Raw genomic sequence first — 23,289 nt, 5'->3', positions numbered from 1 at the left:
TTGGGTACCCAGGACAGGTCTCAGGGTCCTCCGAGCCCCGCGGGGCTGGGGAAGGAGGCGCTGGGGCCGGAGTTCAGCCTCGGCGGACGCAGGGCTGCCGGCACCTTCTCTTGGGGTCTCTTGAATTCGAAGCATGAAGCCCTCGGAGTCGTCAGCGTGATGAGGGACCCGCTGTCGGCCTCCCTGCTGCTGAGGGCTCTGCCCGTCCTGGTGGCCAGTGGGGACCGGCCTTCCCTGGGCCACCCGGGGCCTTCCAGCTCCCAGCAGCAAACATCGGCCCTGGGCCTGGAGAGCCCCGTCCTGCTGGGGCTTCGGTCCAGGACGAGCCACGTGAAGCCGGCCCTGCCTCTCGGTCCTCTTGTGCCCGCGCCTGGGGGTCCCCGGCCTCAGCCCAGCAAACAGGGAGCTCAGGACTCGGGGACAGAGCCCAGTGGAAGTGCCCGGAGGAGGAGAGGCCAAGACAGGGGTCCAGTCCATCCTCTCCAGCCTGGGTAATCCGCAGGACTTGGCACACTGGGAGGGGACATCACCCAGGGCACCCCGTTACTGCCCTCCGGCCTGCACTTCCTGGGCCAGGGCTGGCGCTGCAGGCCGGGCCCCAGGCCTTTCCTGGTCGAGGAAGGCAAACACAAGGGGCAGAGGTCAATGGCGTCCAGGCCCCGCCCTCCAGGCCTGGTCCCCTGGCTGACCTCGTCCCCCACCCCAGGTCCAGCTTTTCCCTTGGCCTCAGACTCCAGCGAGGCTGGGCAGGCGCTGCCACTGGCCCTGTCCATTGTCTCTGGGGATTAGCCCCCGGCTCCGCCATGTGGCACGGAGACACTGTCTGTCTGGGAAACCCAGGTGCCAGAGAGGGTGCAGCCTGCCAAGCCCCCGGCTCCTCGGGAGCAGCCACCCATCTCCCCTTTCCTCCACTAAGTCCCCTCATGCCCAGGGTCTCCTCCGAGCCAAGGACCGCAGGACAGGGTGGCCGCCTCTCGCGGGGCGTCCTCGCGTGCCCAGCTCTGAGCTGAGGTCTTCCCACGCAGCCTGTCCCTGGGCTCCCTCATCAGCCTTCCAGGGAGTAACCGATGGGGGTCCCGCGGCTGGGAGAGGTCACCTGCAGGTGATGTGCACAAGGTCACACTCTGAGAAGCACTAGACTCGGAGTCCAGCCCCGGTCTGCCTGGCCCCGGGCGCCCACCTGCTGCTGCTGTGGTCTGGACGCCTCCCTCTGCTCCCCGCTGGGGCAGTCCTGGACGGCTGCCTGGAGGAGGCCCCACAGAACCAAGTAGGAGTTAACGGGGGGGGGGGGGGGGGGTCTGCCCAGCAGAGACAGATGTCACATGCCCTGTCACAGTTCTAAGAAGCCGTGGTGCTTGCGAAAGGCGCCCCCCCCAGCAGCAACCTCGCTTCCTCTTTCTGCTTCTGTTTCCCGACCGGCAGCTCAAATAAATAGGAAGCTTGGGGCTCACTGCTGCCGGAGGCTCCGGGAGGAGGCCGCCTGTCGCGCACACACACCGAGGTAGGGCCTGGCTCTGGGGCAGGGCTGGGGGTGCAGAGTCCAGGGGGAAGGGACAGGGAGCTGGGGTGGCGGCTGGCTCTGGGGACCTGCGGAGATGGGGACTTATCTGGGGAGGACTCAAGCCCAGACTCCGGGCAGCCAGCGGGCGAGGAGGCAGCCAGGGGGCGGACGTCCTTCCGTCCCCTGTGAGGGCTCTGGGGCAGCGGCCTCCCCAGCCCAGCCGGGAGTCAGGCGCCTCGTGCCGTCTGCCTCGGCATTGTCACCAGGGTGTGGGTGGCAGGGAGGGCACCCCCTGTGCCCTGGGCTTCTGTTTCCCATCAGTGGAAAAGGAAGGGGACGGAGAGTCCCTGGAGAGGAAGAGGGCTGGCCACACACAGCCACCGAGGGCCGCAGGGGAGGGCCAGGTCTCCCGCTCTCCCGGACAGCACTGAGGCTGGGTCCAGTCCAGGCCCAGACGTGTGTGCCCTGGGCCCAGGTGGGTCGGCCGGTGTGGGACGCCTGTCACAGCTGCACCCCCGGGGACCAGGGGACAGGTGCCGGGTCCACCCGGGGTGTGAGTTTGTGGGGCCTCTCCAGACAGGCGCCGGCGCCCAGCGGGTGGTTTCCAGTCTTCAATTCCCTGCTGTTCCATTTTACATGACCAGATGCTGATTCTTCCTGTCGTCCCTCCTGATTTTAACATGGCCCTGTAACCAGCAGACCTGGCCCGTTAGTGACGGGCCACTCTGGTCCACTCCTCGGCTTTACAGTGTGGGGTCAGTACTCACAGGGGCCCGGGCCGCAGGCAGCTCCCGGATCTCCTGTCAACGAGTGGACCCCCCTGCCTTATTAGAAATCAGGGTGATCCAGACTCAGGAGCATAAAGGCCAAGTTCACAGCCACCTGCGCCCTGGTTCCCCGTCCCACCCTCTGCCACGTCATCTGCCGGGCACGTTCCCTAGGTGTGACAGGAGCGCACCGTCTTCCTCTTACGGGACGGGGACTCCGGCACCCGCACTGATCCGGAGGATGGTGATGACATTGTGCTTTGGGAACCCTGCACCTGCTTCCTACAGCTCTACCTCGTGAACAAGCCCTAAGAGGTGGTCAGTGCGGGGCCTCGCCCCCAGCTCGCCCCATATCACAGACGCTGAGGCTGTGGCTGACTGTTCCACACCCCCCAGGGGACTCTGGAGCCTGCACTCCCAGGAGCATCAGTTACTGGGCAGACCTTGGTCGTGAGCCTGAAATGTTGATAGGAACCGTCCAGTTGTCCTCAGGGGCTGGACTAACACGCACACGGGCACAGACGTGCCTGACAGGCCCCTTTAGGGAAACCACCGACCGGTCCATTTTGTCCCATGTCATGGATGTCCCACGTCTCTCCCCGTTGCCAGATCTCCCCGTTCCCTGACTGTGGCTGGACCCTGCGTCTTCCATGTGCTCATGGCCCCTTCATTGATGGACACAGGGAAGTTCTTTGCCCATTTTCTGATGTAAAGCTCCACTTTGCAGCAGAATCACTTAGGAGGCGTCTTGATATTGGACTCACAAACTGTGGCAAATACACTTTCCCAGATTCTCACCGACTTTTTACATTGCCACGTTCAAGACGTCTCACATCGTATAAAAATGCTCTGTTTATGAATTCGTAAGTCAAATCTGTCATGATTGTTATTTTTGACCTTCTGATTTCTGGTTTTGTCTTGTACAACCCCAGATATTAAAGAAAGATGCCTGATAACTTAATTAACTGACTGAGGTACTGGTTCCAGCACTTACCCACTGAGCCACACTCCCAGACCCTTTTTCATGTTTTTGAGACAGGGTCTCACTGAGTTTCTGAGGCTGGCTTTGACCTCACAATCCTCCTGCCTCAGCCTCCCGAGCTGCTGGGATCCCATGTGTGACTTTGTGCCCAGCTCACTTTTATTTTAAACTGTATTTTATTTCATTTGGTTTATTTTAGTTTTGCCTTTTTAGATCTCTAATCCACCTGGTATTTGGAGGGATGGGTCATCTGTAAGGTGATAATCTAACTTTGAAAACAGCTATGGTCTAGTTATCTGGGAATCTTAGTGTGAGGTCCCTCTGTCGCTCAGTGCCAGGTGTGACTTCCTAGCGTCCTCCACGCACGCGGCGATTTTCCTGTTTCTGGTCCGACGGTTCCATTCCTGATTATTTTTCTGGCAAACGAAGCAAACTTCGAGTTAGAATCGGCTGGTCAAGTCTGGTAGGAATCCTCTTGGAGCCTTCATTGGGATCACATTGAAGTTAGGGATCACTGGGGGCGGGAATGACCCCGGCAGGTGGACGAGGGGTCCCCTCCGTGGGCGCCTTCCCGGGAGAGCGCTAGGGTTCCCCTGACGTGGATGGGGTTTCTGGCCCATTCCGGATCACCGAGCGCCCCCCAGCTTTCCCCGGGGTGAGTTTGCTTGTTTGTTTAGGGATGATTTGTGCCTTTGCAAGTATTGGGGTCATCTTTTGTGTCTCCCTCGTCCACTTCTCTGGGTCTCACCACTGGGTCCCCTTGTCCCACTTGGCCACCATGTACCCTTCCTTAAGAAACCTTGTGACGTGTTCCCGTGAAGCTGCTTGGTCTGGGGTGAATTCGTCTTTTGCTCCTTTATTTCTGTTTTTATTCCTAACCAAATAATCTCTTCATGAATTGAGGAACTCTGATGTGCGTGTTGGATTTTGAGTAAGGGGTTTAGGTTTTCTCTTTTCTTCTTCCACCTCTTCTCGGTCATCTGCTTGGCCCTATGCACACTCCTTATTTTTAGTGACTTTTTACATTTTATTTGTCGATTTATTTATTTGAGATGGGTCTCCTGTTCCCGGGCCGAAGCAGCCTCCCATCTCGGCCTCCCGAGCAGCTGGGACTACAGGTGTGCGCGGCCACAGTGGCTTACACTTCATAGGACTGACACCGACACTGAGTTTAGATTTTGCAGCAGCATCTGGGGTTAATGAGCACACGTGTGCCCCTCCAGCACCCGGCAAGATCCGGGCCGCGTTTTCAGTTCCCCTCCACCCCGAACTCACCCCCGACTTCCACAACAAAGTCCCCTGGGTTTTGCTTCAATATCGTTTTCCTGCGTTTGCTTCTTTTTACCTTGTGCCGTTGACAATTTTTCTTCCTTCAACTTTAAGTCTTTTTGGTTTCTTTTTCCAGCAATGCGTGTGATCTTTCTCTATTTTTTTTTTTTGCAATTTTTCTTTCCTGAAATATATCCTAGATGAATACTCTTAGAGAAAAGATCTGAAATTTTTTTCCTTACCTTTAAGAGACCCAAAATTTTGCTGCCTTTGAATGTCAAAAAGAAAAAAAAAAAAAGGAAACATTTTTGCCTCTTGTGATTCTCGTTTATACGACTTTTTCTGGGGACTTTTCAAGACGGCACTGTTTAGGGTTCAGGGCTGCTTGTGAGAAATCTCTTGCTAGCCTGACCTTTGTCCCAGTGAAAGTAACCTGCTTGTTCACTTCTCTGTGGAAGTCTTCGCAGGATTGCCCTTTTATTTTGGGAAGATGGGAAAGTTCAGTCTGCTTGTGACTGGGTATGGCACTGGTAGAAAGGAACCTGGGGTCGAGCCTCATCTCTTTTATTACAAACTCCCCCTATAAATAAAGTCTTCCTTGTTGTGTTAAAAAAAAAAACAAAACCAAAGTCATCTTGTTCTTTGCTTAGCAGACTGTTGTCTCCTTTAAAGACCTGGGAAAGTTGGCAACTGTATCTGATGGGTTGCAAGTGAAAAGTTCCCCAAACACAGTGGCTCAGCAACATGGAAGTTCATTTCCCCCTAATGTCCAGTGGTGGGTCATCTCAGGCTGATACAGTTGCTCCAAAGCAACAAGAGGAATCCGGGCTCCTCTGTTTCTCTTGCATGGTCCTTGCATATGGCTCCCATCCCCAAGGTAACCTCATGGTCCAAATGGCTGCTGGAGTTCCAACCATCACTTCTGAAGTGCGGGCTTGGAGGAAGGAGGACATGCAGAAGAACAACAACGGACCCCTTCCCACCTGAGGCCTTTAAGCATTCAGTTCTGAAAGACACACAAAGAGCTTGTACTCGCAGCTTCTTGGACAACATGTAGTCACCTGTCCGTGCCTTATGGCAGGAAAGGATAAAGAATGTAACTTTACTGTGTGCAGCAATAATAAGCCCAGCTTGGGTTTCTGTTTCCAGGAGAACGGGGACAGCCAGGCACTGGCACTGCCCTCCATGTGTGCCGATTCTCTCTGCCTCTGCCTCTGGAGGTTGGAATTCCTGGATCCCGATTTCAGGTCTCAGTGTCTATAAAGCCTCCCACCCGCCCCCGGGCCATGTGCTCTATCTTTAAACATCTGTCTCTGCAAGGCGCTCGTCTGTGGGGTTCGCTCTGGGATTTGGCTTATTATCGATCCTTAAATTACAGATCTCTATCTTCACACTCCAGGAACTCCGTGTTCTATTTTTTGCACATAAGTCTGGGTTTTTAATAGCTCTGATGTCTCCTGTCTCCCTGAGGATGCCGATTTGCGGGTCTCAAAGTCTTCCTGTCTTTTGGTCTGTGAGGTCTGTAGAGATGTCTGTCAAGTTGGTCTAGGTCAGAGAGGACCCGTCTGACACTGGCGATCAGGAATTTCAACCTCCTCTTGACACTGTGCCTAAGACTGCAAAGTCCTGAGCCCGCCTGCCCTGTACCAGCGTGGGCCCCCGCGTGTGGACCCCCTACCTGGCTTCCCTCATCTGCAAAGTGAGGATCCTAACTGTAGCCCACGCAGATGCACTCACACCTGCCGACAGTGCCTGGCCAATGGTAAACCTAAGCAAACGCAAGGCACCAGGAGAGCTCTCTGGGCACGCGGGAGTGTTCATTTGCAATCTTTGATGACCTCGGTTCATCTTAATCTTTCCAGTTGGAGACGGCCACCTGTTTTCTCTCGTTTGGGTTGCTATGATCTGTATGTGTGTGTTCCCCCAAAACTCACAGGTCAAACTGTGGGAGGTGGATCCCCTGAAAGAGATCAGGGTCCTAGAGTAGTGGCCAGAGAGCTCACCGCGCCCCCTGCACCCCATGAGATTATCATGAGGAGTCCACAAGGGAGCAGCCCGCAACAGATACCAAATTGGTCAGCACTTCGATGGTGGACTTTGGCTCCCAGAAAAAGAGAAACAAACATCTGCTGTTTATGAACTGCCTAGTCTGCAGCCCTGACAGATTAGGATATGGGTGCAGACATGTGTGTGTGTGCATTTTGGGCTTTGCTTTTTGCTTCTGTTAGTTTTTATAAAATACAGAAGGTTTCCTTTGCAAACCTAACTGTCTCTGGTCAGTCTCTGTCTCTCTGATGCCTTCAATTGCTTTTAAGTTTAAGTAGGTCAAAGGTTCACGTCTACGGTTGGAAGTTTAATGGGATTCGCCTTTTTGCACTTGAATTTTTGGTTGACCTCCGTTTGGGGAGTGTGTGAGGTGGAGATTTTGCCTGGCTGTTCAATTATCCTAGCAGGTTTTTAATTGAATATTCACCCCTTCGCATTGTTTACTGATTCTTCCTCTATCAGAGAGGGAAAACACAGTTTGACCCTGTGATGGCCACTGGCAGGTAGGTAGGCAAGTAGATAGACAGACAGAGGGACAGGCACACAGGCAGGCAGGCAGCCTGGTGGCGTGGTACGTGCGTTCTGAGCGAGGTTTCAGACAGCTTTGCAGAGGAGGGAGCCACCCTGACGGGGCTCTGCTCCGGGTACTTCCCAGGGCTGGGGAGGTAATGAAAATGAGGAAATCCCCAGCCTCTTCAGGGAAAGGAGAACTGGAGGCAGACGGCCTGTGGGACAGATGCTGGTAAACGGAGCCGGGCGGGGGGCGCACAGAGAGCTCACACCTTGGGGTGACACCCAGCATCCAAACCCTGACTCCCGAGCAGCTGGGCTTGGAAGGCCAGGGGGAGCCGGTTCAGAGCCAGCCCCAGGCCTCTCTCTCAGGTGACTGCACATTGTACCAGGGGACCACGGTCTCATTAGCCTCTGAGCCCCACCGTGGCCCCAAGGCCCCTGAGGTTCCAGGGAAGGGCCTGACTCAGGGCGCAACACGGGGGCCTGGGCTCTCCCCCGGGGACAGGGGCCGGGCCCTGGGCAGCTCCCAGCAGACACATCTTTCTGTAGGCGTAGAGGAGCCAAGTCTTGGAGAGACGAATCACAGGAGCCGGTGACATGGATGGGGCCCAGAGCCCGGAAGGACAGGAGTAGAGACTTCTGGGACCATGAGGACCCGCGGTCTGCCCACAGGCGGGGCTCATCTGCACAGCCACATGCAGGCTCAGGGCTGACAGGGAGATGGCGCTGACCTGGGGGCTGCTCCTCCTGGCCCTGCAGGCTCCCTGGGGCCAGGGGGTGACAGGGGCAGAAGGTGAGTCTGACGGCTCCCCCCCTCTCCCCTCCCCCTCACTGCTGGGCCCTGAGGGGGCCTCCCCCACTGGACCCCAGAAGCTCCCAGAGCCAGGCTCCGGCCGTCCTCCCTGGGCTTCCCTCATTTCTTCCTCCTCCCTGGGCACCGCCCCTGTCCCCAGGTCCCCGTCCCCCCTTTCCTGGCCTCCTGGAGAACCTGGCTGAGGCATGGTCCCTTCTCTGCCCACGTTTCTCAGCGGGGCCCCGAGGCCCTGCCTCCAGGTTGGCCCAGCCCCTCTGCCCTCCCTCCTCACACACCCTCCATCCTCTGGTGGCCTCAGGTCCCCCCTCGGGTCCTGGTTCTCTCCCACTTCAGCCCCCGGGGAACTTGACTTCTCTGGTGACCCCAGGAGCCATGTCCCCTCCAGGCCCAGCCTGGCAGGCTGAGGGCAGGGAGCAGGGCCCGGGGCCGGGCAGTGCCTGTGGGGTCTGGGGCCTGGGCCCCGCCTCTCCTCCCTGGTGCACATGGGGTTGGGGACAGGACCTGTGCTTGAGGCAGGTCCCTGTCCTGGGGGACCTGGAGCAGCACCAGGCAGGGCCCTGAGGTGCCGAGAACCAGCTCCTCTGTGCTTCTGTCAGGAGGGGACTGTCCCCACCTCAGAGCCCCCAGCCCACACAGGCCCAGGGCCTCTGCAGGAAGGCAGGAGACCCCTCCCCAGGGCTGCACGTCCCCGAGGAGCTGGGGCGGTGACAAGGGACACTGAGGGGACGACAGGAGTGACCTTCCTGCTCTGGCCACCAGAAACCATCCCGCTGAAGACGCTGCGCTGCTACAACAACTACACCAGCCGCATCGTCTGCAGGTGGGCGGACACGCAGGACGCCCTGCGGCTGCTCAACCTGACCCTCCATCGCAGGGTGAATGGGTGAGTGGCCCTGGGAGCCGGGACACAGGTAGGACCTGCCCTGTCCCTGTGCCTGGCCCCCGTGCTGTGGAGTGGAGAGGGGCGTGTCGGTCAGCATCGGGTTGGACCACGCACAGGACAAGGGAGGAGGGTGGCCAGGACCCCCGGGCCCAGCGCTGGTGTCCATGTCGGGGTCCTGGGGACAGACAGCCTTCCAGGCTAATGGGGCGGTGGAGGTGATGGTGACCACTGACTTAGCTCCTCCTCCCTGGAGGTGGACGGGGCAAGGACACCAGGCCCAGGTCACAGAGGAGGAGACGGAGCCCAGGGAGGGGCGGCCCTGGCCGGCCACAGGGTGGTCAGGACAGGCGGCAGCACAGACGCAGTGTCCCCAGCCCCACCACCGCCCCCTGAGGGGTCCCCCGCCCCCGTCTCATGGCTGCTGTGCACAGGCCACTGGGGGTGGTCACTCTGGCCTGTTGGGGATCTGAATCACCACAAATGACACAGTCAAGGGCGAGTCCCAAGGAGCAGGGTGGCCTCTGGAGGCTGCTCCTGGGCCATCTCTCCACACCCCACACCCCCCCTCCAGGGTTCCCTGCTGCTGTCCCGAGTCCTCCATGCGCCTTCCCCTGTCCCCCAGGGCCACCCTCCCTCCCCCTCCCCGAGACAGCAGAAGCCTGGAAGGGGAGCCCACCCCCGCTCCCCCCACCTGCCACCTCCCTGGACCTGGCCTGGTCAGTGTCCCCGGCCCTGCAGGGAGTCATGTCCCAGCCACTCTGAGCCCTGACCTGGATCTTCAGGTCTCACTGCTCAAGGACGTGGCTGTCACCACTGTCCCCACCCCCTGTGCCATCGGTGGTGCCCTCCCCCAGGCCCATCCCCATCACCTTGTAAGTGTGGCCCGATGCCGGGCTCCAGACGCCAACAGTGACCGCAGCCCTGGAGCTCCTGGCCCTGCGTCCCCGTCCCCGCAGCCCCAGCCCCTCCCTCTGTCCCTCCCAGTGGCTCTCCTCTAAGTTACTGGTCCTTCCTCCATGAGTCCCCTTCCCAGGTCCTGCTGTCCCCACCCTGCCACCTGCAGTGAGCAGTACCTCCAGAGCTAGGGAAGTCCCAGCCCTCTCCCTGTCTGGCTCTGGGACGCACCTCTTCTGGATGACCACTGTGTCCTTGTCACTCCTCTGGCACCTGACTTAGTGCCGTGTCACCCAGACCCCTCATGTCCCCATGCACCCCGTGGGTCTCTTCCTCTACTTCCTTCCTTTATTTATTTTTTATCTCAAGGTAAAGGCTGGCCTGGGCCTCGCTGGCCTGGGCCTGGCGGGGTCTGGGCCTCCTCTCTTATGTCTGGAGCCAACCTTTAGCTCTGGCCTGGGCCGCGGGCAGCGCCTCTCAGGAGGAAATCTCTCGCCCAGGCCTCGCTAACGGCCGCCACCTGCCTCTCCACATTGTCACATGGAGTAGGTGTCTCTGGCTCCAGATGTCCCTAAGGCGCTCCTGCCCCTCTCCCTCGTCTCCCGGGCGGCCACCCTGAGCCAGGGGAGGCTTGGTCTGGTTTAGGATCTGCCCTCCCCCACTCCCGCGGGCACCTGACCCCTCCGCGATGCGGTCAAACTGTCCTTCACTCCGCACTTGATTCTGGCGTGCCCACCCCTCCTCCCCGTCCAGACCACTTCCTATCACGGGGACGGTCCAGGAGCCGCTGGGTGGCCCCAGCCTGCCCCATCCAGGTCCCCGTCACAGCCTGCTCCAAACAGCCACCCCTTCCTTCACTCTGTCCACATTTGCCCCGACCCACACAGAAACCAAACTCCCGACACGGCCAGGCCCAGGTCGGCTTCGCTCACGGCCGCGGCTCATGCGCAGGAGCTAGTGGGTGCAGGGAAAAGGGGGACAAAGGACCCGGAGGACGGGCCAAGAAAGACCATCGCCACCGGCGGGGCCATGTCAAGGCTCCCCGGGGACTGGGGGGCAGTGGTGCCCTGGGGTCGGGGCCCCGCGTGGTCTTAAGTTCCAGGCTGCTCTGCCTTCCTGACACACAGGCTGCTGTCACCTGAGGGTCACTACGTGTCCTGGGTCCTTCCTGGCTACGGATGGGGAAGTTCGCGACTCGAGTCTTTTTAGTTTCTTTTCCCAGGAAAAGTTCCATCAGAGGAGGAGCAGAGGGCAGCCTCGGGTGGAGAAGGGTCTTAACGCATTCGGTAGCTTTGGTCACAGTCCCGTCTGCAGCCAAGCTGGTGGGGACTCGCGGTCTGTCACTCAGCCTGGCGAACTCGATAATGAGTGAGCTTCAGTCAACTCACAGCCGGGGAGGCAGAGGGCCCACGTGGGCAGGCTGGTCCCATTTCCCCTGCTCCACTCCTTACAGGGGCCGGTCCCTAATGTCCTAACCGCCTGGGCCTCTTGTGAGCACTGCGTGGTGGGGTCACCGGCCAGTCTGCAGCCCAGGCCGCCCGCCCCTGCACTGTTAGACACCAGTGGGCAGCACTGCAGGCTGGGCCCTGCCCTCTCTGCCGGGAACCCCTTGTCCTGGACTTGCCTGCTCTCCCCGCCACCTCCTTAGGAGGCTCCACCCCACGTCACCTGTCCCCGCCTTCTTTGAACTGCAGCCCCCACCCCAGAAGCTCCTAGATCTCTTGTCCTGCTCTTGCTGTCCACGTGAAGTTGTCCCCACTGCTGTGTCAACAGTGGCCTAGCCTGTGCCCCCGCCCCCAGGGCAGCCATGGGCAGGCAGGACCTGGAACTTCACCGATAGCCTGGCCCTGGACGACCCCGGCACAGGGCAGCCGCTCCGTGACACCTGACCAACGGATGAGGCTTTTTTATTTGTTCTTGTTTTGGGTGGCAGTAGAGTGGGTGTCCACACGTCCATCCACGCCTATGACCTCCCGTGGCTGTGGCTACACACGATGTGGCCTTTTCCTGGCCGCGTACTCACAGGAATGTAGGAAGGTGATGTCCGGTTCATCCCACTGTCTCTCCCATCCCCTCTCCCTTCCCTGCCTTCCCCTTTGTCTCATCCAAAGTACTTCTATGCCCCCTACCAGCCCTTCATGTGAGTCAGCAGCCACATTTCAGAGAGAACCTTCTGCCTTTGGTTTTTGGGGATTGGCTTATTTCACTTAGCATGATACTCTCCAGTTCGTCTGGTGACCAGCAAAGGCCATTATCTCATTCTTCTTTATGACTGAATAATATTCCATTGTGTATATGTTCCACATTTTCCTTACCCATTTGATGAATGGAGGACTCTAGTGCACGTTAGCTGACCCTGTCCTCTCCTAACAGGGACCGTGCACAGCCAGTGTCCTGTGAGCTCAGTGAGGACACGTCCTCGGGGGACTGCCCAGCTCCGCCGTGTGTGCACAGGAAGTGCCTCATTCCCTACCAGGAATTCGCCCTCGCTGACCACGACTACTACTTCTTCCAACCAGACCGGCCGCTGGGCAGCCAGCTCTCCGTGCCACTGGCCCAGCACGGTGAGGGGCTGGCCCCGTCCACACAGGGGCACCAGGGTGGCCGGGCTACAGGAGGTGGCCAGGGAGGGAGTCTCCACGGGCTGGACACTGTCCTGGGGGGACAGGAGATGGTCCTCACAGGGGAGGCATCAGGGCAGGTGCCCCGTGAGGACGCTGCCCAGGCTCCCCTGCCTGCTGCCCCTGCCACCTGCAGGCCCTGGCTCCCGCCCGGGGGCTTCCCTCCAGGCAGAGCCCCTCCTGGGCTTCACAGGAAGCTCCTCCTGACAGGACCCTCCGTCCTGGTCACCGCCCCATCTCTACAGCAGCCCTGGCTGGGAGGAGGCCCCTGAGGCCCAGGCAGCGCCAGAGTCACCACTGACAGGGACGGTCCACTTCCCCTGGGCGTCCTCCACCGCAGACCCGGGTGGTCCCCTGAGCCCTTCCGGGGTCCCGGGGCCACGCTGTGGTCTGTGGGCTCAGGCCGCCCTCTGGCTTGGGGGCAGGCGGCTGCTCTGCACAGTGAGGCCGTGTCTGCTGGGCACTTGAGGGACACGCGGGCGGCTCTTCAGACCCGTGGCTCCAGGGAGTCGGTGCCAAGACGAGGCAAAGTGAGGGCTGGTGTCCGCAGAGGCCGGTTCGCCTCGCGAGCCTGGGACCTGGGCTCCACCCCAGCCCTGCAGGAAAGGGGCAGGGGCTCTGGAAACAGGTGGCGACGATGTCCAGCCCCTAGGGACCTCGCTCCAGCCTGAAGCTCTCTGCTCCGATCGGGGAGGCTGGCAGGGGCTGGGAGGGCACAGGGGTGCACCTGGCCCCTCAGAGGCTCCCCCGGGGCAGACCTTGGACACTTCACGTCCTCTGTCGCTGAGGAGGGACCAGGAGGGGGGACATGGCTGAGGTGGGGTGACCAGGGGACTAACTGGTCCCCAGGCTGCTCCCTGGCTGCTCTGCGGGAGCCCTGGGCGGGTCCCCACTCCCCGTCAGCCCCAGGGCGGGGAGCGCAGCTCTCCATCATGGGTGCCCGTCCTGGCTGGGGCTGGCACAGGCTGGTTCTGTGCTGTGCCCTGCCCTTCTGGGTTGGTGACTGCTCCGAGGCCCCAGCTCAGACCAGGTCCCCGTCCACATGGGACATGAGGTTTGGTATTTGAAAGTCACCTCCCAGCATGAGCCTCCCAGTCAGGGGACCAGCAGCCGGGGCTCTCAGGAGCCTCTGGTCACCCAGGAGGCCCCCACAGACCGCTGGGCCCTGGAGATGGCCCCGGCCCCACATGGCTCACTGCACCCCACGTTCCTGCAGAGGAAGGCCACAGGGCCAGGGCTCTGCCCACGGTCACCGTGCTGCTGGGCCGCTCTGGGCTGGGACCCGTCCCTGGTGCCCCCGTGGCCCTCACGTGCCCTCTGCTCCCTCCCTGCAGTCCAGCCGCCCCCGCCCAAGGACCCCCAGATCAGCAAGACCGGGGGCCATTTCCTGCTGACCTGGAGTGTGGCCCTCGGGGGTCCCCAGACACCCTGGCTGTCGCACGGGGACCTGGAGTTCGAGGTGGTCTACAGGCGGCTTAGCGACTCCTGGGAGGTAGGTTGGGGTCAGCTCTGCCCGTGTGGGGGGCGCCAGGCTGGCCCTTCCTGCAGCGCCTTCTCTCCCTCAGGAGGCCAGCAGCCTCTACTCCAGGTCCTCCCCGGCCGTCCTGGGCGCAGAGCTCCTCGTGCCCAGCAGCACCTACGTGGCCCGAGTGCGGACGCGGCTGGCCTCCAGCTCGCGCTTCTCGGGACGGCCCAGCCGCTGGAGCCCCGAGATCCTCTGGGACTCGCAGCCAGGTACTGGGGTCCCCGCGGGAGGTGTCCTTCTAGGACGGGTCTCCCGGGCAGTCAGGGCCCAGGAGTCCACTCGTGGCCTTACGGGCACCTGCGGCTGCGTGTCCTGGGCCTCCGGGGCCAACCCATGTGCTCAGGCAGCTGCCTGCCGTCATGGCCCCTGGGGCTCCGTGTCCTGCACTCTCTGTGACAACCACGAGGTCATGGTCACAGCAGCCTTGCTGGTCGGTGTGTGAATGAGCACCACGTGCAGGGCTGGCCCCGTCTCTGTGTCCAGTCCCCACACGAGGAGGCTTGGAGCCCGTCCCTGCCTCAGGATGGGTGGACGTCCCACGGTCTCTGGATGTGGACACCTGGCAGCTGCAGGCCAAGGCTCAAGCCCGCGCTTGCTGCCTCAAAGCCTGGGGTCCCTTGTGCTCTGTCACCTGGTGTCCCCAGAGCTCTGGAGGGAGGAAGAGCAGTGACCGAGGGGTGTGTCCCTCCAGGGGACGAGGCCCAGCCCCGGAACCTACAGTGTGTCTTCGACGGGGCCCACACCCTGGGCTGCTCCTGGGAGGTCAGGTCCCCCGTGACCAGCTCCGTCTCCTTCGGCCTCTTCTACGCGTCCAGCCCCGAGGCACAGTGAGTGTCCGTCCCCTCTCCGTCCTTCCCTGCTCTGGCCTTGCCCTGGCCAGGCCTCCTCCTGTCCCTGGGGCATGGTGGACACTGGGACTCAGGCCAGGTCTCAGCTGTCCCGTGGTCCCCCTGTGTCCCTCCCTGTCCCTGCCCTCAGGGAGGAGGAATGTGCCCCGGTGCTGAAGGAGGCGCTCAGCGGCCTGTACACCCGGCTCCGGTGCCAGATCCCGGTGCCCGACCCCGGGGCCCGCGGCCTGTACGTCGTCTCTGTCCGTCCGCGGAGCGAGGGGAGGTTCATCAAGAGCTCGGACAACAGTGAGTCGGCCCCGGCTCGTGGGGTGCCTGCCAGCTGGTCCTCCCTATGAATCCAGTCACCCCACTGTGACCCTGGGCACGTGCACGGTACCCCTGCCTCGGCCTGCGGTTCTCCCTTGAGAGGGAATGGGGTCCAGTGAGCAAAAGTGCTCTGCTCTGTCAGCCAGGCCCCTGGTGCCCGCTCTCTCCTCTCCTGGCCCCCGCAGACCCCCTGTGCTCCCCACCCCAAATCCCTTCCAGACCCGGATTGGAGTCCTGACCTGACTCATTTCCAAGTTCTCCTCTGAATCTGATCTGTGATCTCCGTTTCCATTGGGGGTTGGTGTTTGTGCAGAAGGACTGGGATCTGGCGGGTGGATGTCACTCATTTCTGTGACGTAGCAGGGACCCCCGTGCAAGGGTCCGCTCCACGTGGTGGCCGAGTTCGGATACGTCTTTTATTTTTTATATTTGTGACCAGGGGTTAAACCCAGGGGCACTTTACCACTGAGCCACCCCCAGCCCTTGGTGTACTTTGGGACAGGGTCTTTCTAAGTTGCTTTCTGAGGCTGGCCTTGAACCTGGGATCCTCCTGCCTCAGCCTCCCAGGTCACTAGGACTGCAGGCCTGTGCCGTTGGGCCTGGCTTTCCATGTGCTCTTCAGGCCTGACAAAGGCAGTAGCTAGTTGTCTTTGTCACCTGGGTTTAAATCCACTACCTGCCCTCTGGGGGTTGCCCCTGCACCAAGGGACTCCTATGGTTCAAGTGCACAAAATATATAAAGGACTTAGAGGGACCTTGGTCCGTGGGGTAATTTAGCAACATGGAGACCTTCTCGTTGTTTTTGTAAAAGCCCCAGAGTCATCAGGTAATGAGCCTTCTCTATTTGTCTTTCTTTCTGATTGATAGACTGAAGTTCAGAGTGGTCTAGTAACTTACTTGACGTCTCACAGATAGCAGGAGGCAGTTTGAGGCTGAAACATAGAACTTCTGCGTCAACACCGAGTTTCTGCTTTCTCTGTCCTTTGAGTTTCCCAACTTGTGGTCTCCTGGCCGAGGGAGGTGCTGTCCCAGATGGGCTTCACCTTTCTGTTTAGCCACAATGTGGTTGGAGACAGGGTCCCCTAGATGTCATCCAAGGTCCTTGCAGCTACTGTGGGCAGACTCTGCAGGGGAGAGCTTGGAGCCGCTGCTGGCTTCAGACATGTCCCTACCCTCTGGGGCGCAAGGGACCGGAGCCCAGAGTAGAGCAGGTCTCAGAGCAGCTCTGAGAGTCTCTGGAGCAGCGTGGGGACAGGGGGCCAAGGGCTGTGCGTCACATCAGGTCTCATCTCTGCCGCTCCACTGCAGAGCTGCCCGTCGTGGGCAACTCCCTTCATGTGAGCTGGTGCGTGGCTGGGGCACGGGGCCAGGCCGGAGCTGACCCAGGTGGCCGTGTGGTCACGCCGAGCTTGGGGAGGAGGCCAGGCTGTGGGCCTCTGCCCACCGGGAGTCAGGCCGGGCCTCCCCAGGAAAATGGTGACACAAGGCAACACAAAGGCCCCCGTGGCTGGGCCCTGGGGCCTCGGCTGGGGAGGACAACGTGCAGGATGGCCATCCTGAGCCACAGGAATGTTCTGCTGAGGGGCCGGGTCACGGCCACCCCTAAAAGTCTCCCTCCCCCAGTCCAGATGGAGCGCCCAACCCTCAAAGTGACCAAAGACAGAGAGAGCTACAGCCTGCGATGGCAAGTGGAGAAGATGTACTACACACACCTCGGCCAGACCTTCGAGGTCCAGTACCGCAGGGACGCAGAGGACTGGGGGGTGAGCCTGTGCCCAGGGAGGGCTTCATGGGGCGGCATCAGAGGGAGAGAGAGCACCCCAAGGAGCCCAGCAGGCACCGGGGCCCAGCAGGGGACCAGGCGGAGGTCACCACTGGGCTATGGGGGCCGTGCCCCTGTGTGGTCAGCAGGTGAAGGAGCTGAGGCTCAGAGGTGAGGGGCGAGGTCCCCTGAGAGTGTCCCTGGGATGCAGCGGGGCTGAGACCCCCAGGGCCGGCCGAGACGCTAGGACAGTGGAGCCAGGAGAAGGTTCCAGACTCCTGACGCCCACCTCAGGGCTAGACTGGCCACTTCGCTGTGCTCCTGGAGCGGCCATGATGACCACCTGCGGGCTGGGCATCTCCAGGGGTGGGCCAGGAGGTCCCCAGGGCCTGGGCCTGGTGTTCCCCCAGGGCTGAGAGCAGGGTCCCGGCCCTGGTGGACCGCTGTGCTACATGGACACTGGAGCAGGGTGCGGGGGCAGGAGGCCGTGCAGGGCTGCACGTGGCTCTGTGGGACGGAGGGGAGGAAGGGGGCTGGGGCGGGAGGGGGCCGGGGCTGGGGCGGGAGGGGTGTGTTGCTGTGGTCCCCACCTGGGCAGCACCTCCACCTCAGCCACCTGCCCCCACAGGACAGCAAGAGAGAGACCCTGCAGAGTGCCCACAGCATGGCCCTGCCCGCTCTGGAGCCCTCCACCCGGTACTGGGCCAGGGTGAGGGTCAGGCCCACCCCCGGCGTCTACAACGGCATCTGGAGCGAGTGGAGTGAGGCTCGCTCCTGGACCACAGAGTGGGGTACGGCCAGGGCCCACCTGCCCCTCCTGGGTCAGCCCATTGGGGGAGGGGGAGGGAGAAGCCCCCGGGGCCTTGGGGCGGGAGGAGGCCCAGGGAGAGAAGGGCTCAGGGTGGCCAGACAGGAAGCTCAGAGTCTCCGGGGCCTTTGGTGCCCCCGGCCAGCTGCCCGCTCCCCTCTGGACCTCTCAGATCTCCTGGTACCTGGACATTCAAGTCCAGGGAGTGCCCCCCCCCCAGCAGCCCTGGTATGGGCAAGACCCCAGACCCTGGGCACCCTGACCCCTGAGCAGGGCGGGGGCTCACACCCAGCCTCCTCTTCCTGGGGGTCTGGCCTCCCCCACCCACCCACGCAGGGAGCCTCCACGGCCCCTCCTGACCAGCAGGGCCTTGGGGTCACCGGTCCCTCCCGAGCCTGCAGCCTTCCCTCCCCACCCTGAGCGTCCCCCCTCTGCCGGCAGTGCTGCCCACGTGGGTGCTGCCGATCGTCCTCGTCGTGGTCACCCTGCTCCTGCTCCTGGCACTGCGCTTCTGTGGCGTCTACGGGTACAGGTGAGGGCCCTCCATGTGGGGTGGGTGACCAGGACCCAGGGCCACCGAGGGCACAGCCTGGCTCCCTGCGTTTCCCGCTCTGCCATCCCCCCACCCCAGCCTCAGTGTCCTCTCTGTTCCCGGGCACGGGGGCCACTGGCCTGAGGTGTCTGGCAACGGTCCCCTCCCTGTGGCTGCTGCAGGCTGAACAGGAAGTGGCAGGAGAAGGTCCCCAACCCTGGCAAGAGCCACCTGTTCCAGGTAGGTCTGGCTGGGAGGGGCTTCCTCTGCTGCTGTGCCCCTGTCCCTGTCCTGCCACCTCCCTCCCCTTCCCGGGGGGGGCCATGGAGGGTGTGGGTGGGCCGGGCCTAGCACCTGGAGGGCCTGGCCAGCAGGGAGCTGCCCCTGGACACCTGCGGGGACAGCAGCCCTGCCCTGGAGACAGGCCCCATGGGAGGGTGCTGGGGGCATGAAGCTGGGCTTCTCAGAGGACCACCTCCTGGGGACACGGTGCCTGGGGCCAGGAGCCCTGTGGTCAGGTCACAGGGCAGCTCTGCTGTGGGGGCCTCGTGCAGAGTGCGGGAGGACAGGGAGAGTGTGGGGACGCCCAGGTGAGCGGAGCCTGGGAACAGGCTCCCCGTCCCCGGGAGCTCGGCACTTGGGGGCTCACAGCCCCCTGGGCCGCCCTCTCCTGGTGCCAGGGGGTCCCCCAGGTCTGGGCTCACCGAGGCCCTCCCCCTCACTGTCCTGCAGCCCGCCCGCCTTCCCCGCCCCCACCCACAGGCACCCTGTCCTTTCCCTTCCAGAACGGGGGTGCAGGCCTCGGGCCCCCACCCAGCCTGTGGGCTGCCCCCAGCAGAAGCCCGCCTGCCCAGTGGCCCTGGGACAGCCTCTTCCCTGAGCAGGAGAGGTGAGTGTGTGGCTCTGCGGTGGCTCTGGGCCCTGGGGCTCTGGGGACCCGGTTGGGACAGTGCATAGTGTGTGTCAGGAGTCTCAGGTGGTGTCCCAGGCTCACTGTGAAGGGACCCACAGAGGTGAGTTGCACTGAAGCAGGAGGCACCCAGGTGGACATCAGGCAGAACTTCCTGTCTGCCAGGTTAGAGGCCGGAGCGAGGCAGGGCCCTGGAGCCGATGACCTCTCCTGCCCTCCTGTCCAGGGAGGCGCCACACTTCAGTGGGTTCACTGGGTGGCTGAGGGACATTAGCCACAGGCCTCAGCCCCGTGGTGGCTGCTCATTTTGTCGGGCAGAGTTGATGGACCACTCCTAGAACTGCGGAAGGAGAAGGCGTGGGCAGGCAGCTGGGCCCTGGCCCTGGTGGCTTGCCAGGAGCAGGGTGCTGGCCGACACCTCTGTGGACAACCTTCAACTAAGTATCACGAATGGACATGTGATCCCTGGTGACATCCACTCGGTCCAGTGTCCCTTGGTGGGGCCTGCTCCCCGTGCTCTCAGTGCTGGCCGTGGAGGGACATGGTCCTGCCCCCGGGCACCTGCCCCCCCTGCAGGAGCACCGTGTCTCCACAGCCGTCTCCATGGCCGCCTCTGTTCTCCCACAGGGTGCCCTCTAAGGACTTTGGAGACTGTGAGGTGTCACCCCTCACCATAGAGGACCCTCAAGTGCCCTGCCATCCACCATCTGGGCCCGATACAACCCCAGCTGCCTCGGGGCTGCGCACGGAGACACCCCCCGGCGCCCAGCCGGGCCCTGCAGCCCCCCCAGGAAGGGCTGAGAACCGGCTGCCCAGCTTCGACTTCAATGGCCCCTACCTGGGGCCACCCCTCAGCCGCTCCCTGCCCGACATCCAGGGCCAGCCGGCGCCTCCCCAGAGCCAGGAGCCAGCGCTCACGGGCTCCCTGGAGTACCTGTGCCTGCCCCCTGGGGGACAGGTGCAGCTGGTGCCCCTGGCCCAGGTGATAGGGCAGGGCCAGGCTGTGGACGGGCAGGGCCAGCCCAGCCCTGCGGCCCAGCAGACCCCCTCCCCGGAGTCCAGGGGCGGCCCTGCCCCTCCTGCCCCTGGGCTGGGGGTGGGTGAACAGGACCCAAAGCACAGCCCAGCGGCGCTGCCCATGAGCTCTGGAGACCCCGAGGACCCTGGTGTGGCCTCTGCCTATGTCACCACGGCAGACCTGGCTCTTGCCCTGCCCCTGGGGACCCCATCTGTCTCTCTGGCTCCGCCTCTGAGCCCCCCCTTAGTCCAGAACCCCAATGTCTGTCCTAGGCCACCAGATGGGCACCTTGGGGCCCCAGACCCCAGGAAGCCAGGGTTCGAGGACTATGTGGAGCTCCCTCCAGCCATGGGCCAGTGCCCCCAGCCCCCCACGGGCAGTGCTGCCTCTCCTGTGTCCAGCACCCCCATCCTGAGCCCAGGGGAGCCCCGGGAGGAAGTAGCCCTGGCGTCCCCACCTGCCGAGGGGCTCCTGGTCCTGCAGCAGGAGGGTGACTATTGCTTTCTCCCTGGCCTTGGGCCTGGGCCTCTCTCACCCCAGAGCAAGCCCCCCTGCCCCGAGCCCTGTCCTGAGGTCGGGGACCCACGGCAGCCCAAGCCCCACGTGCCAGCCATTCAGCTCTTCAAGTCCCTGAAGCATCAGGACTACCTGTCCCTGCTTCCATGGGACCTCAGCAGGCCTGGGCAGGTGTGCTGAGGCCCGCAGACCTCCCCCAAGCCCTGCCCCGTCCTGTCATCCCTGCAAGCCCTGGGGCCTTCCATGCTGAGATGGAGGGGCCTGGAGAATGCCCAGGCCAGCGTCGGGTCCTCCCCAGACGCCTTCTCCGCCACTCACCTGCGCACGCTCTCTCTCTCTCTCTCTCACACACACACACACACACATTTTTCTTTCAAGGTAACTGATTTTGAGGTTCTGGGCTTTCTAACTCTACCTCCCTCCCATTTTTTTTTAAAATTTAGATTTCTTGTTGTTTTTTTTTTTTAAACTCTTCTTTTTTTATTGATTCAGTTTTGGCGTGATCCGGGGGTCCTAGTGGGCCTCTTCTGAGTGCAGCCTGTCTAGTTTGCCTAAGGACATGTTAGCTGCGTGTCCCCAGCAGATGCACAGAGCCTGCTTCTCGCCCAACTGTACGTGGCACGAGGTTTCATGTGGGGCCTGGGGGGTCAGACCCTGGCGGGGCACAAGAAATGCGGTCCTCCTAGCAGCTGCAGATGGTCCCCTACCTATCTCGATTGTCACTCAAAAAACATGGTGTGGTGGAGGGGACATGCCGGGGAAGAGCATGTGAGGCTGGGAGCTTCTGGGGAGCCCGCTGGTCCGGCAGGGATGACTGGGTAGGGGTCTCATGGGACCAGAAGCCCTTGCCATGTTGAGCACTCACAAATCTGGGTAGGGCCAGGTGGTGGCCACAGTTCTACCCAGATAGATGTCCCAGACATGGGGGCCGGGAGGGGAGGGGAGCCCGGAACCCACATGGCAGAACCCACAACTATAGAAAAGTTGGGGAAACTGCTCCGTGAGGGAAAAGGGGGAGATGATCAAAGCGTAGCCAGAAGACTTCCAGCCCGGCCAGGCCAGCTGCCCTCCCTCCAGGGGGACCGCCGGACTCTGGCTCCCACTGTCCACCCCCAAACAGTGGGGCTTCCGCGTCTGGCCTTACCCTGGGGAGTTATGGTTCTATGAAATGTTTGCTTCTCTGATCTACGAATAATAATGGCATTACACGGTCCTCGTTGGCATTACCTGACCGCTCTCGAGTTTGCACAGGGTTTTGGATGGATCTTGTCCATTGCTATTTTTTGCGGGCTAAGCCCATTACGGTTTTTGATAGGTGGGATCCTCTCCTTGTCTGATGGGGTTTTAAAAACTCTTCTCGGATGGCCTTTCATCCATGGTGCCAGTGACTCTCCCGACCCCCCACCGCCGTTACTCGTCCGTCCTGAACTTTGTGGGGGGACAACTTGGTGCACTCCGTGTTTGCTCCTCTGTTTGTCAGGGGGGACGCCAACTCCTTCTCCTCTTTTGGTACCAAGTTGACAAAGGCCTTGTCCACGGCAGAGCTGCCTTTGCCCGACTTTTATATCTTTTCCAATTCTTTTTACGTTTTAAGCATTTCATGCAAAATTCTAAGTATTTGGGGACCCACCCACGTGACACAGGTGTGTCTCTGTTTTCCCCGACACAGAGCCGGGCATCTTTGCTGCTTTGGATTGTCCATTTGTGGTCCATGTGTCTGAAATGCACCTTTGTGAGGCAGAAAGTTCTGGAATGGACTTTGTGTTTTCTGGGCTTCCTGTCCTAGCCTCGCTGTCTCCACGGTCCCCACCGTCCTGATGGCCTGGTTCTGTGATAGGTTTTGCCAATGGGGGAGGTGCCGTTTTCCTGTCCCTCGGTTCCCTTGCCTTAGGGTTGTGCTGTGGCTGAAGAGAATCGTGAACGGCGTCAACAGCCATCGAGCCTCAAATCCGTCAGTTGGTGCCTTCTGTAGTAGTTCAGTCTTCAGAAAATGAATGTATTAGAAAGAAATCCCCCGAATGCCTGGACATGGTTAAGAGGAGAACATTGCAATAAAATATTTATAATGCTGTTGTGGGCAGGTCGCTCAGAAAACACACCAAGTCCCAGGTTTGTGCAGACTGAAGAGTCTTGATTTAGCCGCTGGCTGGGACTGCCCCCTGCAGGACCCATAACTGTCTGCAAGGGACAGCCCTCACCCCGGGCATTTTAGGATATTTAAAGGCAAAAACCACATCCAGGTTGACCTAGCTGCAAGCAAGCAGGGACAGGAGCTGGACTGGGCAGTTAGCGAGACAGCGCAATGGGCACATTGGTATTTCCCACGGGACTTTCCAGGTTGGCACAGCAGCAAACAAGCAGAAGGGAAGTGGTCAAAATGACCCTAGTTGAGTGCCAGTCAGGGAAGGGTCACTAACGTCTAGACAATCTCTGACAAGGTGCATTGCCCAAGAAAAATGGAAACCAAAGAGAACAGTTTTACATGGAATAAGAATTGCTGTTTTGAGGGCTGGGGATATAGCTCAGTGGGCAGAGTGCTTGCCTTGCAAGCAGAAGGCCCTGGGTTCAATCCCCAGCCCCGGAAGAAAAAAAAAAAAAGAAGAGCTGCTGTTAGAGTTGCCCAGTGTGTTATCCTAGGTGACTATTAATGGGTACAGAGGCGGGGCTTTCCCATGGGAGGAGCATTTCTTACATGATATGGAGTCTCGGGGTGAAATGGAGTCCGGTCATTGCCCTTATAGCCTGGCCCATAACAATATAAAATAAAACTG

General features: G+C 61.0%; 1 protein-coding gene and 1 non-coding gene across 3 annotated transcripts; both read left to right on the top strand.

Annotated features, from left to right (window-relative positions):
- Positions 1-1,345: 1,345 nt before the first annotated feature.
- LOC144378531 (cytokine receptor common subunit beta-like) lies at positions 1,346-23,119 on the top strand. Of its 2 annotated transcripts, none has more exons than XM_078052802.1 (14): positions 1,346-1,501; positions 7,628-7,871; positions 8,652-8,775; positions 12,043-12,233; positions 13,625-13,782; positions 13,856-14,024; positions 14,507-14,642; positions 14,794-14,951; positions 16,596-16,702; positions 17,363-17,525; positions 17,984-18,074; positions 18,257-18,314; positions 18,860-18,963; positions 19,612-23,119. In XM_078052802.1, exons 2-14 carry the CDS (start codon positions 7,799-7,801, stop codon positions 20,696-20,698), a joined length of 2,619 nt encoding a protein of 872 aa, XP_077908928.1. In that variant the 5' UTR covers positions 1,346-1,501; positions 7,628-7,798; the 3' UTR covers positions 20,699-23,119. The 2 variants fall into 2 exon arrangements, with proteins under 2 accessions (XP_077908928.1, XP_077908927.1); XM_078052801.1 differs by having other exon boundaries at positions 1,349-1,501; positions 16,596-16,735.
- On the top strand, positions 23,027-23,102 carry Trnaa-ugc (transfer RNA alanine (anticodon UGC)). The gene has a single exon. It is a non-coding gene; the product is annotated as a tRNA-Ala (tRNA).
- Positions 23,120-23,289: the final 170 nt, after the last annotated feature.

This window comes from Ictidomys tridecemlineatus, chromosome 6 (assembly GCF_052094955.1).
Source record: "Ictidomys tridecemlineatus isolate mIctTri1 chromosome 6, mIctTri1.hap1, whole genome shotgun sequence".
Classification (NCBI taxonomy): domain Eukaryota; kingdom Metazoa; phylum Chordata; class Mammalia; order Rodentia; family Sciuridae; genus Ictidomys; species Ictidomys tridecemlineatus.
This window is presented reverse-complemented; position numbering and strand designations above follow the sequence as displayed.

What these genes read in the sequence shown, in the direction of transcription:
- LOC144378531 (XM_078052801.1), top strand. Translation starts at nt 7,799, where the DNA reads ATGGCGCTGACCTGGGGGCTGCTCCTCCTGGCCCTGCAGGCTCCCTGG. An exon ending in CTCCTGGACCACAGAGTGGG is followed by an intron (nt 17,526 to 17,983) that starts GTACGGCCAGGG and finishes CTCTGCCGGCAG; the next exon opens with TGCTGCCCACGTGGGTGCTG. An exon ending in TGTGGCGTCTACGGGTACAG is followed by an intron (nt 18,075 to 18,256) that starts GTGAGGGCCCTC and finishes TGGCTGCTGCAG; the next exon opens with GCTGAACAGGAAGTGGCAGG.